Below are 14351 nucleotides of genomic sequence, written 5' to 3'. Positions count from 1 at the left end.
TTTATCGAAAAATGTCACACCCTATATATTAGGAGAATACATGGTCAGGGAGAGCACAGATTACAATAGGTTGCGTATCTACTTATGAATCCACTCCATCAATTTCACTACAGGGGAAGGTGCCTCGAGTTTCTCGTGCTCGGAAACCTACTGTGGACCTTACCCTGAGTCGGAACCAGAAGTGAAGGCAGTGGCTGATTTCTTGAGAAGAAATATCAACCACATTAAAGCTTACGTCAGCATGCATTCATACTCCCAGAAGATAGTGTATCCGTATTCCTATAGCAGAAGCAAAAGCAAAGACCACGAGGAACTAGTAAGTGCTGCTTAATTAATTTTCTCATTAGCATTTCAGAAGTAAAATAATACGTAGTTCAAGAATCAAAAACTGTGGGGAAAAATGTTCTGTAGAGGACAAAGGGGGATAGATGCTTTATATCTTGATCTAACATTTCTGAGAGTCACCCTAGGTCAGGGTTCATTGAGAGATTGTAAAGAACTGAGCCTTATTTTGAGGACATGAACTTCCGCCTAGCAGAGGGGCTCTCTAGGAATATGTCAGACAAGCTCTTGGGACGTCAGGAGGGAACCAGTCTACCTTGACCTGATCTACATATGAAGCCATATGAACAAGGACAAGGACAAAACTTTCTGGAATTATTGGTCTGTTTGTAGGTGCTAGCTTTCTACAACAGCCCACCACAGGTCAAGTCTTAGCACAACACTTATCGATTTGATACTAGCATTGGGAATTGTTTATACACTGACCTTCCTAACTTGCAGGGGTTTGGTCCTATTAAAAGCAACTCCAATTTCAGCATTGAGGCAAGACCTCCCTCCTTTTGTGGAATGCAGTGGATGATACAGTGAGTTCAAAGAGGACTCGTACAGTCTGTTATCCCCTCATCACTTTTTGGTCCCAAATATTCTATGCTTGGGTTAATGGCAAAGGATGCAAGGGTTCTTGATGGACTGTGGCTAGGTCTGGACAAATCCTCATCCCAGATGCTCTCTAGACAATGGAAGTGCTATGGCAACAGTCCACTTCTTGCCCAAGGTCTGATCTTTATGTAGTGGTTTCTTTCTTATTGACTTGTTTTGCTCTGGTTCTCTTAACAGAATAAACTATAGCCACATTAGAGGCTAGCAATTCCTGATGACAAATATAAAGTTATTTGCAGTTGCTAAGAATAACTCCTTTAGAACAGAAACATCCTTGATACTTATGATTCCTTTTTCCTCTCAAGGGAAAACTTTTAAGGAAAGCTCCTTTATTGGTGTTATCTTTGAAGAAGTGAGAGGATATTCATCATGATCTGGAAATAGATGTAGTGTGATTTTGAATTATTTTTGGATCACTATCATCACAAGTGTTTGTTGAGAGTTATTATGTGTAAAATACTGTGTTGATGGACATTGAAAGAAGCATCAGGTAGGACCCTGCCCTTTAAGAGAATATGATATGGTTAGGGAGCTCAGCCATTAGCAATTGTTACAGATAGCTGTACTCTTAAGGTATAGTAACTACTAAGTAAGTGGCACAGATGGTACAACTCACTTCTGACTGGGATAGCTAGGGGTGGCCTCATTAATTCATTCAGAAGGAAACAGATAAGTGAGGGGATAAAGACCCTGTCCCGAGGGCTTATAATCTATTAAGGTGTGACATACTGTAAAGAAAAAGGAATGATAAAGTGCCAGTGAAGTGAAGGAACAGGGACAATTTCAGCCAGATACTGAAAGATAGGATTTCTGTAAGTGGACCCGGAGGGGGAGACCTTTCTAAGCTGAGGCCAAGGTTCTCCCCACAGGAAGTATGTTCAGGGGAATGTAGGGGCAAAAAAAGGAAGTTGATCCCTCAGAAAGTAGATGAGGTCAGCCTGTGAAGAAGAGGTCACCTAGTCTGAGTGTCAGAATAAATTTACATTCTATTCTGTAGATCAGGGGGTTCCATTAAAACTTTTGTTTTGAGCAGAGGAATGGCACAACATCATATCCACTGATATCCCTCAGGTCCTTCAAGGGAGGGATAGTGAATACCGTGATGCTAGTGCCAATTTCAGAAAAGATGTGCATAAGCTAGAAACAAAAATAGTGGAACAGGGGACTTAGTTACTACTCTGCAGCACACCAGGGATATAAACTTTTTTATTTGATGAGTCTTTGGGAGGTATTAGACATTTTACATGAAAAGGAAATAGAGTTTGTGAGAAGGATGAGGAGGGAATCATACATTGCTGACATATGTGTATTGTTTAGAGAAGCTGGGTTTAAAGTTTGGTGAAAGTTTTGTCTAGTTGTTTGCCTTTGAAATATAGTTATACTTTGTTTTACAGTATAACTTGGTTACATATACTTTGTTTTACAAAATAAATGAATTCCTAAAAAAGGCATATGAGAATTATTTTTCCTTCAACTTAAATAAAATGTCAATATATTGGAAGAGTCTGTGTCTAAAGCCACCCAACTGTGATTTCCGTAAAGAGGAAAACATTTTTAAAAGTTAATTTATTCTTCTCAATTTATCTCTTGGATACATGCAGATTTTTCATATATACAATTCTCCCCACACCCCGGCTCTGTTGAGATATAATTGACTTATAACATTGTGTAAGTACAAGGTGTACAATGTGACGATTTGATACACATATATATTGTGAAATGATTACCACAATAAAGTTAATTAACACGTTCGTCACCTCACATAACTAGTTTCTTCTTTCGTGGTGAGAACACTGAAGATCTACTCTCTTAGCAACTTTCAAGTATATAATACAGTATTGTTAACTATAGTTGCCAGGTTGTATTTTCGATCCTCAGAACTTATTCATCTTATAACTGGAAGTTTGTATCCTTTGACCAGCATCTCCACATTCTCCTCCCTCCGCCACCCCCAACCCCTGGCAACAACCATTCTGCTCTCTATTTCTTCATATTTACAGTTTGATTGAATAAATATATGATTGGGTTTTTGTTTTTTTTTTAAGAAACTTCTACCTGTCTTGTTTTAAAGCTGTACATTAACTGAAATTCCATATCCTATTGATTTCAGTCTCTAGTGGCCAGTGAAGCAGTCCAAGCTATTGAGAATACTAATAAAAATACGAGATATACACATGGCAGTGGTTCAGAAAGTTTATGTAAGTATTTCTTCTTAAGATCTTAGGGGACTGTGAGGTACTAAAGAAATCTGTGTTTGGTTTTTCTGGGTGGATTTAATTTTTCTAAGTGGAATCTTTAAACATGGTCCCATGTAAAACAATTGGATTATAACAGTTAGAATTGGAAGCATAATAGCTATGACAGTACTGAGCAAGGCTGTATTAATACATAAATTTACTAAAAAGAAACCAAAATGATACTTAAGAAATTATGCTCAGTGCTATAGAGTAGGGATTATAGAATTGGTATCACACTAGTTGAGTGAAGCAGAAAAAGTCATAAAGGGTCAAAAGAATGTTTCAGATGCCCAGGGCCACCATGTAAGGTTGTGCAGGTTGAACACTGTATAAATCTAGGAATACCATTTACATTAGATGCTTTTTAGTGACAACCTGTGTCCAAGAGTATAGCTCATGGCACACTACAGTTGAATGTCCTTTGTTCCCACTGATGGGAACATGTGTGTGGCAAGCTCTTAACAAATATTTTAAATTAATTTCTGCTGGGAGATATTTATTGACGGACTTCTTTGTATCCACAGTGGGATAACAGACAATTTTGCTCTTTTTGAAACTGGAGGGGGGGATGGGAGAAGAGAAACAGGAAATAAGCATGTAACAAGGTGTCAGCAAACTATAACCCATAGGCCAAATCCAGCCCACTGCTTGTTTTTGGATAGCCTGTAAACTAAGAATGGTTTTTCCATTTCTTAAATGGTTGAGGAAAACCAAAAGAAGAATAAGATTTTGTGACACGGGAAAATTACATAAAATTCAAATTTCAGTGTCCACAAATAAAGCTTTATCCAAACACAGCCACACTCATTCATTTGCATATTGTCTATATAGCTTTCAGGACAGTGGAGTTGCGTAGTTCTGACATAGACTATGTGGCCCTCAAAGCCTAAAATATTAATTATCTGGTCCTTTACAGAAAATGTTCACCAATCTCCAATGTAAACAATTAAATAGTAAAATATAGTGTAATCCCATTGATAAGTGAACAACATAAGTGTATAGGTTTGCAAATGACTGCCTGAGAGAGAGGCAACTTAGCTCAGGTGGCCTGGGAAGGTCTTTCTCGGTAGGTGACATGTCTGGGAGACCTACCCAGTAAGTGGCTGCCAAACAAAGGTGTGGGAAAAAACCAGGGAGAGGAAATGGCATGTGAAAAGGCTTTGAGATAATATGTTCCAAGTCCCAGAGTTTCCTTTAACAGGTATGATTTACAGGGGGATAAAAACACATTCATATTAATAATCACATCCATATTATTTTCAATAAATTACTTGAGCACCAAAGGCTCTATTAGTAGAAAGTCCAGAATGTTCCCCTTCCTCCTCAATCATCCCAAGTTATCTCAGGACAAACTGAGGCCACATTGGTCCACATGGTATCTCTGTCTCTTGCTGTCACTGGTCTATCTCTGCCTTTGTCGACCCAGGTCCTTGCTCTGGGTCACAACTTCCTTTCATAATTCAGAGCTTTCTTGATTCCCATCCTCTGTCTCCTATTGTTCCCCAAAGCATGACCACAGTGCCTCAGGGCTGGAGGCGCTTCTAGAGCAACTTCCTGTTTTGACGAAATCATTCCATCTCCAGGCATGCATTCATTCAATACAAATCTGTGTGTGTGTGTGTATGTGTGCGCGCGCATGTACGTAAGTATAAAAAAATATCTGGAAGAATAAATGCCAAATATTAATAATAGCTATCAGAAATATTTGCTGAATGAATAACAACTAATCCACTGTTGATGGATATTTTTCAATACTTCAGTATAAACAGTGCTTCAGTAGACACCTTTGTCATTAATTCAAGTATAGGTATTGGAAGGAGGAAAAATGATCACTTTGCATATTATATGATTGTCTACCTGGAAAACACAAAAGTATTAGTAACAAAGAGTTGAGTAAGGTGGCTGACTATGAACTAAATATATATGAATCTATAACTTACTTATATACCAAAAACAATCAGGAAGAAAGTAAAATGGAAAAAAGATACTACTGCCCCCCCCCCAGTATACATGTATACACATGCAGACGTGTACATATAGATACATACATACATATATAGATTCATTGTTAAATGTATATATGTGTGCACACAAATCCATATGATCTCTATGAAAAACCTAGAAAACTTTACTGGTGTACATAAATGAAGACAAATAAAAGGAGAAACCCACTATGTTTTTGAGTGGAAAAGCAATACCAAAAAAAGTGCCCGTCATTCTAAATTAGTTTGTATATTTAATGCAGTCCCAATGAACACTTAAATGACTTTGAACTTCATTTGAAAGACTACATTTGGTAGAAGAGCTTGTAAAATTCTGAAAAATAAGATTAATAAGAGAGAATTTGCTCCAACCAAGTATTAAAATACATTATAAACCTGTCATAGTTACAGTTCTTTTTTTTTTTTTTAATTATACTAATTATAAAGACACAAAGAAGCAATTATGGATAAACAAGAAGGTTCATTGTAAAGGAACTGAGCCTGGAAGTGACATCAATAGAAGGGAATAGTGAGTACAGAAAGACACTCAAATATATAAGATCTAGTATCTCATAAAGAAGGCATTCCAAACAGTTAAGAATGTTAGATTGTTCAATTAATAGGGTTGGAAAAACTGGTGAGTTAATTAGAAAAAAATTGTAATTAGATTACTAACATGTCTTTCTCCAAAATAAATTCCAGATACATAAAATATTTTAATATAAAAACACTGCCATAAACCAAGTTGAAGGCTAAATTACCAAATAAGAAAAAACAATTCTCCACATATTACACAGGGCTAATAACACTACTGCTGCTTTTATAAGTAATCTATAAAATGACTCAAGAAGAAAAATGAGCAAAGACAATTGATAAAAATATAAAGATGGTCAATAAATATACCAAAAAAATGTTCAACTCACTGATAATCAAACATAAAGACAATTTGATATTATTTTTCACCCACAAAATTGCCAGAAATGTATAATTCACATGGATGGTATGGGAATGGAGCATGGGCATATTCATACCCTGCTAATGTAGGTATAAATTAGTTCAATTCTTTTGAAGGCTATTTGGCAACATGCAGCACAACTGTGAAAAGTACATACCCTTAGACTAGCAAATCTGTTTCTGGGAGAAAACATTCTAAAGAAACAAAGAAGCAATTACGTATACACAAGGATGTTCATTGTAAAGTTGTTTATATTAGAAAAAAGTAAAGCTCTCCAAATAAATAATTATTAAAATTAATTACATCCAGCTTTACAGAGCAATGCTATGAGATCATTAAAAATGATAAGGTAGGGCTTCCCTGGTGGCACAGTGGTCAAGAATCCACCTGCCAATGCAGAGGTCATGGGTTTGAGCCCTGGTCCGGGAAGATCCCACATGCCACGGAGCAACTAAGCCCGTACGCCACAACTACTGAGACCATGTGCCACAACTACTGAAGCCCGCGTGCCTAGAGCCATGCTCCACAGCAAGAGAAGCCACCGCAATGAGAAGCCCGCACACCGCAACTAGAGAAAGCCCACGTGCAGCAACAAAGACCCAATGCAGCCAAAAATTAAAGAAAAAAAAATGATAAGGTAGATTTGAACTCATTAATACATAAAGCTGACCAGGATAGATTATGTTTAGGAATGTTCCTGAATAGCTTGTATAGAATGATCTTATTTATGTAGGAAAAAAATTGTCAAAGTATGCACTGAAAAAGAAAGCACTAGAATATAAATGGTGACCATCACTCCTTGGTAGGGTTATATGGGTAATTTTTATTTTCTTCCTTAACCTGCTTTCCTTCAATCTCTATTTTCTTCCACAAACTTAGATTATTTAATAATCAGAAAAAAAGCAAAGCTATTTTCATTTTTAGGGGAAAAAAATCCCATCTTGTTAGTTAACTTGAAACATCTGTATTTCAAAAAGTAATTTCTTTTTTCTTTTTGTAGATCTAGCTCCTGGAGGTTCAGATGACTGGATCCATGACTTGGGCATCAAATATTCGTTTACAATTGAACTTCGAGATACAGGCAGATACGGATTCTTGCTGCCAGAGAGTTACATCAAACCCACTTGTACAGAAGCTTTCGCTGCTGTCTCTAAAATAGCTTGGCATGTCATCAGGAATGTTTAATGCCCTTGATTTTTTCACTCTGTTCCCCTATTTTAATTTACTGATTCCAACCAAACCAAATCTTTGTACCAGTTTCTTTTTAAGTTTTATCAGTTTTCATAAAAGGTTTTCCCATTCCCTGGTTTTGTCAAAGAACAAAATAAATGCTACCTTAAAATTAAGGCAGACAAGGGTTCACATTTGTTTTTCCTTTTTTTTTTTTTTTTTGAGAGGCTAGGTACTGATTTTTTTCTTTGATTCGCGACATTTGACTAGACATCTCAAGCAATTGTAATAGCTACTTTCGCGCAGAGCATTGCATCCTGAACAAGAAAAGGAAAGGCTGTCACAAGTACATTAAAGATTTCTGCTCCAAATTTACAGTAAGTTTCTGCTAACGCCTTTAAAAACACACCCGTGCATTCCGTTTGCTCCACTGTAATAGGCGATGGCCGAGAAAGCAGAGGCGTGTGAAAAACAGGACAAATACCGCCTGTCACTCCAGTTCAGCTGCTCAGTAAAAACGTTGAGCGAATGAATGCAGTTATCTTCGACAACAAACGTGGCATTTTTGCATATTCACAACAGCTGTCTATTGTAAGAAATTATGTAATAAAAGGAGAAAACGCTTTCTCTTAAATTCACTGTTAATTGGGAATTTTGTCTCTCCCGGGTTCCCGGTTTCTTCCCCAGGGCTCGCTCGTTAGGCACAGGTTTTTCGATTTCGACCGCACGCCTAGGAGGCGACGTTACGCCCAGGGGGCGTGTCCACAAAGGGGCGGTGCATGCGCGCTGACGACTAATCTGGCAGCCGGAAGCTGCCTCGGTCTAAAGAGGAACAGGGCCAACTCTTGACTTCCGGCGGCATTTTGAGGCGATCCTCCCAGCGGCCTGATAGTGTTTTCCTTGCCTTTTCTTACTCTCCAGTCTCTCTTCGTTCCTTTTTTTCAAACGTCCCAGGCTCGCTTGACCCTGGCGAAGCGGCGGGCGGGTTCCGCTCCCTAGCCATCCCGGAGTCCCCCGGTAGCCGAGGACCGGTTCCCGGGAGCCGCGCGCGCACCTCCTTCTCGCTGTCGTCTTCCCGGGGCCAGGCGCGGGGACTGAGAGTCGCCTCCCCCGCTCCTTGGAGCGGCGGCGGCGGTGCCACCTCCGGACTGCGCTTGCAAAAGGAGCTCGGCGAGGAGGTAAGTTTGAACTCCGTGAATTGGCGTGGGTACCGGGGGAAAGGCGTTGGGTGGGCCCGGGATGGGGAGGCCCCGCTTGTCCTCCATCCCTGCTTGGGTCACGCCGGAATTTTGAGCTCTCCTTGAGCATCCCACCCTTAACTCTGCAATAGATCCCTGTGCTCCTGACTGGTTTCTCGCCCTGTTTCTGATGCTGGCGAGTTTACCTAATGGAACAAGTGGATTCAGAATGGAGGCTTTGCTGGGTCACTACCATTTGATGTGAGCCGGGGAACTCTTGCGCGGTATTCGCATTGGTATGAGATGGAAGGGTGCCGGAGTATGGTCTTAGATTGAGAAGCTCCCTCTTTACACATTCCAGACCCGTTAGGGAAAGGTATCTTAGTTTTGGTTATATTTGGTCTTGGTTATTTCCCGGCAGTGATTACGACGCAGGTCCTCGGAGTTGAGGAGTGCTACTTTATGTTCACAGTCCCTAGGTAGTTACTTTTGGCAGCTGTCAGAAACCCGGAAAGGTGGAATGAAAGGAGAGGCTCTGATGTTTGGCATTGTCTCTTTCTAAGTAGCTTAAAATAATTTATGTGGCTGGAAAATTATTCAGAGTCGATATCACGTGAATGATATCGGTAGGATCTTGTTTGTGGAGCGTAGTGTCAAGCCATTCGGTTATATTCCGAGGTTTTCAGATAATTTGAACTACTTTGAAAATTATGGGCGTACGCAACCTCTTCAGGTTTTTGATTTTTTTTGAAGAAATAATTTAAAAGTTTGGAAAAATCTTCACACCTCAAGTTTTCAAAGTTTTGCCAAAAATACTGTTGCAGTAAGTGCAAATGCTTATGCAGTACAATCCATGCGTATGTATGTGGTGCCGGTTATCGGAGTCTGGTTCTGCAGTGTTTGAAATTACTGACTTTAGAACCTAAACGACAATGTTTTGGACAGTTTTGTGGACATATCTCTAGATTTTCGAATAATTTAGAATTTAATGAAATATTTCGATTATAACATGACAATTTCAAAAAGAGACTAAGAATGTAGGCGCAGGTATGTAGCAATTTGTGTCTGTAAAAATAGTTGTATTGTGAAACTAAGACTTTAACTGTGGGGATCTGGGAGGATCTAGTTTTATCAGGTGCATGCCTCTTACGCGCTTCCTAACTATTGGTGATTGGAAATGAACATTGATTGCATGTTTTAAGATATGCAAATTTATCTAATTTTCATATTTGTAAATTAAAACTAAAATCCCACAGGTGGATGCTATTTTACTTTCTGTACAAGTTATCAAACATTTAATAAGTTATCAGTGTTAATTTGTATTGTAATATGCACTGACATTTACATATAGAAAGCAGTTGTTTAACATTTATTTATAGAATTGGTTTTCAGTAAATTTTAGTCTTTCCTACCTCCCCCAAACCCCACTCTGCTTTTCATATAGAGTTGAGTTGGAGCTTTTTCAGCAGATATTCAGAAGCAGTTGAAATGTTAACTGGTGTTGGTATATATAAAGTGTCTTCTATTCTTTTTTGGTCGTTTGTATGTTGCAGTTCTGTTTACTTCGCTTTATAGTAGTTGCCAGCATGGGGTATTCTCCCTGCATAGTCTTTTTAACAAAATGTATTTTCTGCACAATGCTATAATATTGCCTTCCTCATACCTGTGTAGTCAGTTTAGTTCTGACGAATCTGTTCTGAATTCAGTTTGAAATTGTTTTAGTCTATCTACATATGAGCAATCGGCAAGATTGTTCAAGAAAGTTCTTTTTTTTCTTAAAATAAATTGTGTTAAGAAAAAAATCGCTCACACTATGCAACAAATAAACTTAACTGTTTTTCTTTCAAAACGAAGAAATATAAATATGAAGAGGTCTTATTTTTAATATAGCACTTTTAATTTTAGAATGCCAGTGGATATTTATTCTCCTATCAGTTAGTACCAGTAATTATGTAGCTTTAATTGCTTAGTTATTTGACAGTTTCCTAATATGATGGTGCTACTTATCCAGATTAAAGTGTTTTATGCTTTCATTTATGCTACCGGAAAATGAGATCTCAAAAAGATGTAATTGTGGATTGCAGTGAGAATACTAGAACTAATATGTTTTATTGACAAGATTTTAGTAATCAGGATTCAGAAATAATTTAGAAAGAGGCCCCTGTGTTTCTCCCTTCTCAGTCATATTTATAGCATGAAGCTATGAGTACATTGTGATATTTGTAAGTTTCCGGGGGAAGGAGGACATTTCCCATTTATTAAGACTTTTTGTTGTGTCTTAATAGATTTAAACTTTGTGTCCCATGTTTTTCATTTTCTTTACGCCGCGCGGCTTGTGGGATCTTAGTTCCTCTGACCGAGGATCGAACCTGGGCCCTTGGCAGTGAGAGCTCGGCGTCCTAACCGCTGGACCTCCAGGGAATTCCCTTCATTTTCTTTGTCAGTTGAAAAAGTATTGTAACTTATGATATTTATTTACTCTACAAATGGAGAGGAGAAATAGGAGAATAACTCAACAGACTTTTACCATTGTCACTCTGGCTTTGCTAATGCTCGTGTTTGGGAAGGACATGATAATGTGAGTGGGAGTGTGATGGTTACTTAAAACTAAAGCATAAATTGAAAACTGAGGGAAAGCCTTCAAAGTCTCTGAGATAGGGAAGACTTTAATATTTACATTTTTATCTTATTGTTTCTAATTTTTCTCATATATTTTGAAGCATTTACTTCTTATTGAAGCCTGTTCAGATATTAATTGAAAAAGTTTTCCTCCTCTCAGTCAAATCTACATTTTATTCTTTTGTGGTTTATCTTTCTCTTTGGGCCCAGATTTTTAGAGTGAAAATTCTAATCATCATATTAGATGGTAACATAGTTTTAAATTAATATATATGAGCAAATGTTTTTCTGGTGCACTGTAGGTTATGTGTATATATTTAGATAAATGGGATTTAAAATATTATATTTTGTATTTGCAAGTGTAAGGCATTTTATCTGTGCAAAAATCATAAATGTTTCATAATATTTAGATAATTTGTTGACTACTGATAGACGTTCCTAGATAGATGATCAGAAGAATTCCTGTTTCTGTCAATTGGAAAAGTTCAATTTCTACTTTTTCTTTTTTTGCCTCAGGGTTTTTTTTCTTCTTCTTTTTTTCCTGTCTAGGCCTCCCTGTAACCTAGACCTGGTCCTGAAACTCAGTGTCATTTTAGGCCAAGGTCTGACACTGTTGGACTCTCTAAGAAAAGAGGAGAATACGTCTTTACTTCATTGCTGTTCTTCCCTAAGTTGGAAGACTCAACAGTAGCAGAAGTAAAACTCCTGGGATAATCACTGTGTAGGTGAATCTTGTAGTTCTTGATGTCACCTGTAAAGGCTACTTTGTCTCTGTTGGAAGGAACTTTTTTAGTGTCAAGAATACAAGTATAGGAATAAGATTGGATCATTAGTCCTCACTTGATTGTCTGTCGCAGTCCAAACCCTTTGAAGTCTTCAAAGCTTATGTTAGGGATCTAGGATGGGAGAGAAGCTGTGAGACCAAGCTTTCCAGCAGTAGGTCAGAGGAGGAGAGGGGTGCTGATCCAAGCAACAGGTTATAGGTGGGGAAGAGAAACAGTTAATAATACCCGGAGCCCTCAGAAAGACAAGAAAAGAGATAATATATGACCAGTGTTTCAAGTATAATAATAAATAGCTTGTTGCCCCAATTGTGGAAAACACTACGTTGATTTTTTTTGGAGGAGGGAGGGTGTGTTGGGAGTAGGGGCATGTTGGGGATAGAGATTTTGGGGGCACTGATAGTGGAAGGAAAAATGTAAGCTTAGGGTTACTTGTCTTGATGCAATGTGGTGGGATGGTGTGCCTGTTTCCCAAGTTGTAGATAACTAATAATAACTAATAAGAAACATTTAGAACACATTCATTTTTAAGTTTATTAATAAATGTTTTAAAAATTGAATTAATGAATGAGGATTTCAATGTACACCTGTATGTTTTTATAGTAACAGATAATGAGACTTTAAAAATTTGTTTTTGTTCTAACTTTTTCCATACATTTTGTTACATGTTTACTTCGTATCGAATCTTAGTTATAAATTATAAAAAAAGTGTTTTTCTCAGTTAATCAAAGCTCTGCGTTTTCTAGATCTTTCTCAGCTCCACTTATCACTAATCTTGGCTTTTATTTATGTTCAGTAAGTCAAATGTACATGTGGAATTTACCAACTTTTCCTTTATAAATTCACATTTGGGCTGAGAATGAGCTCAAGAAAAGTTAAATCAGAGATTATATTACAATACTCATTCTAGTGTGGAGGGTGGACCTCATAGTTCCTTACTTGATGAACAGTTGATACATAAGTGATTTTATGTTGCACAAATTCTTGTTCACTTATGTGACACTCTGTAATTTTTAAAAATTTGTAATTACTTTAAAGTTACTTTTTTTTGAATCACTAAAAATTGATTGTAATCGTAATTAATGATTACATTGTATATTAGAAAATAAGAATATTCATTTTTCCAATTTAAAACTACCATATTTTATCATATCATATTTTCCTTTTGGTTCATTACCTGTTAATTTGTCAAATGTCAATATTCTTTGGACCTTTTCAAAGTGTGACTTGACAAGAAGTATCTAACTGGACCAAACATTGTAATTTTTTTTTTAAAGTTTTGATTCTGTACTACCATGATTTAATTTCCTTTTAAGTGATAGGACCTTACTTTGAAACCCCATTAAAGAGCATTTGTGAACTTTATAGAGACCAGTTCTTTACCAAGTGGAACTTTTACTTCTTTAGTTGACATCATTCATTCTAGTAACTTTTGACTACTAACAAAATTTCAACTAATATTTAGTGTATAAAGTGTGATACGGTTTAGTTCCTTTTTCTTTCTCTTAGGCATTCCTACCCACTTCCCACAGTAGTGTACTCTCTAGATTATTCTAGGTCTAGAATTTAACATTGTTTTCTAACATATATCATAGTGCTGTTATCTGATATTTTCATTTCTAGTTGAATCACCTGATTGTATATTTTAGTTTCTAATGTTTTATTTACTTTTGTAAAATATTTTTATAATTCGTCTTTCTTTTCTTGTTAATAATAATGGTAAATAGCTTGTTTATTTCTTTTAGCACCTTTGACTTTTATGTCAATTCAATGCAGTATAGATTATCAAAACACCTTCACTTTTTCTCCACTGTTCTACAGCCTGTCATATTTTGAAAGGTCATTTATCAACATTGAGGGTTTTGTTTTTTGTTTTTGTTTTTTGTATCATTGCAAAATAAATTTCCTGATTATGCTGTTCTTCTTTGGCTTCTGTAAGACAAAGAAAATATTTAAATAGTATTTTTCTCCCAAGCTGATTTTTGGAACATAGCTGATGTTATCACTTAAACTGTGTAAAACATAATTTCTACTCCGACTAAAATTCTTACCTGATTTTATTTTGGGCAAAGCTTTCTTTAACCGTTAACTAGTTGATGGAGAATGGTAGCACAACTTTCTTTAAAAGACAGTTGTTAAATTTTGAAACAACTTTTATAAGGAACTTAGAAACTAAACGTTTTATAGTGTGTTTTCTGAAATTGAATGTACTATGGAAACTTAACTGTGTGAGTAGAATCTTACTCACTCTGTAGAAGAGGTAAAATTCTAGCCAAAAGATTCAGAATTGTTGAATCACTAATAAGGTATGTCTTAGAAGATAGTTTCTGTTTACCTCTGTTTACTTGTGACCTCTCCTATGGCTTTTTTCTTCTGAGAAAAATCCCCTGTAATTTTGCAGTGTTATCTTATCTACCATTTTATCTACTTGTAAGTTATTGGCTCAGTTATTTAAAACTGAAGAATTTTACAGTTTGCCTCTCTCT

At 36.8% G+C, this 14351-nt stretch overlaps 2 protein-coding genes across 10 annotated transcripts in view; both read left to right on the top strand.

The window, feature by feature from the left end:
- CPB2 (carboxypeptidase B2) overlaps window positions 1–7462 on the top strand; it is a 46075-nt gene extending 38613 nt beyond the window's left edge. The window contains exons 9-11 of the mRNA XM_082365580.1: window positions 114–316; window positions 3053–3140; window positions 7117–7462. Of these exons, the coding sequence (XP_082221706.1) occupies window positions 114–316; window positions 3053–3140; window positions 7117–7301 (476 nt within the window). The 3' untranslated portion in view covers window positions 7302–7462. The remainder of the gene's footprint in view (window positions 1–113; window positions 317–3052; window positions 3141–7116) is intronic.
- Window positions 7463–7558: 96 nt separating this feature from the next.
- ZC3H13 (zinc finger CCCH-type containing 13) overlaps window positions 7559–14351 on the top strand; it is an 87213-nt gene continuing 80420 nt past the window's right edge. For 8 of the 9 annotated variants that reach the window (XM_082365260.1, XM_082365266.1, XM_082365265.1 and 5 more), the window contains exon 1: window positions 7559–8464. The gene's annotated coding sequence lies outside the window, so the exon portion shown is untranslated. Of the gene's footprint in view, window positions 8465–11632; window positions 11805–14351 lie in introns of all 9 variants that reach the window. The other variant, XM_082365259.1, reaches the window with a different exon arrangement.

Source organism: Balaenoptera borealis (assembly GCF_965194805.1).
Source record: "Balaenoptera borealis genome assembly, chromosome: 18".
NCBI classification, from domain to species: domain Eukaryota; kingdom Metazoa; phylum Chordata; class Mammalia; order Artiodactyla; family Balaenopteridae; genus Balaenoptera; species Balaenoptera borealis.
Note: the sequence above shows the minus strand (reverse complement) of the source record. Positions and strands in the feature narration are given on the sequence as shown.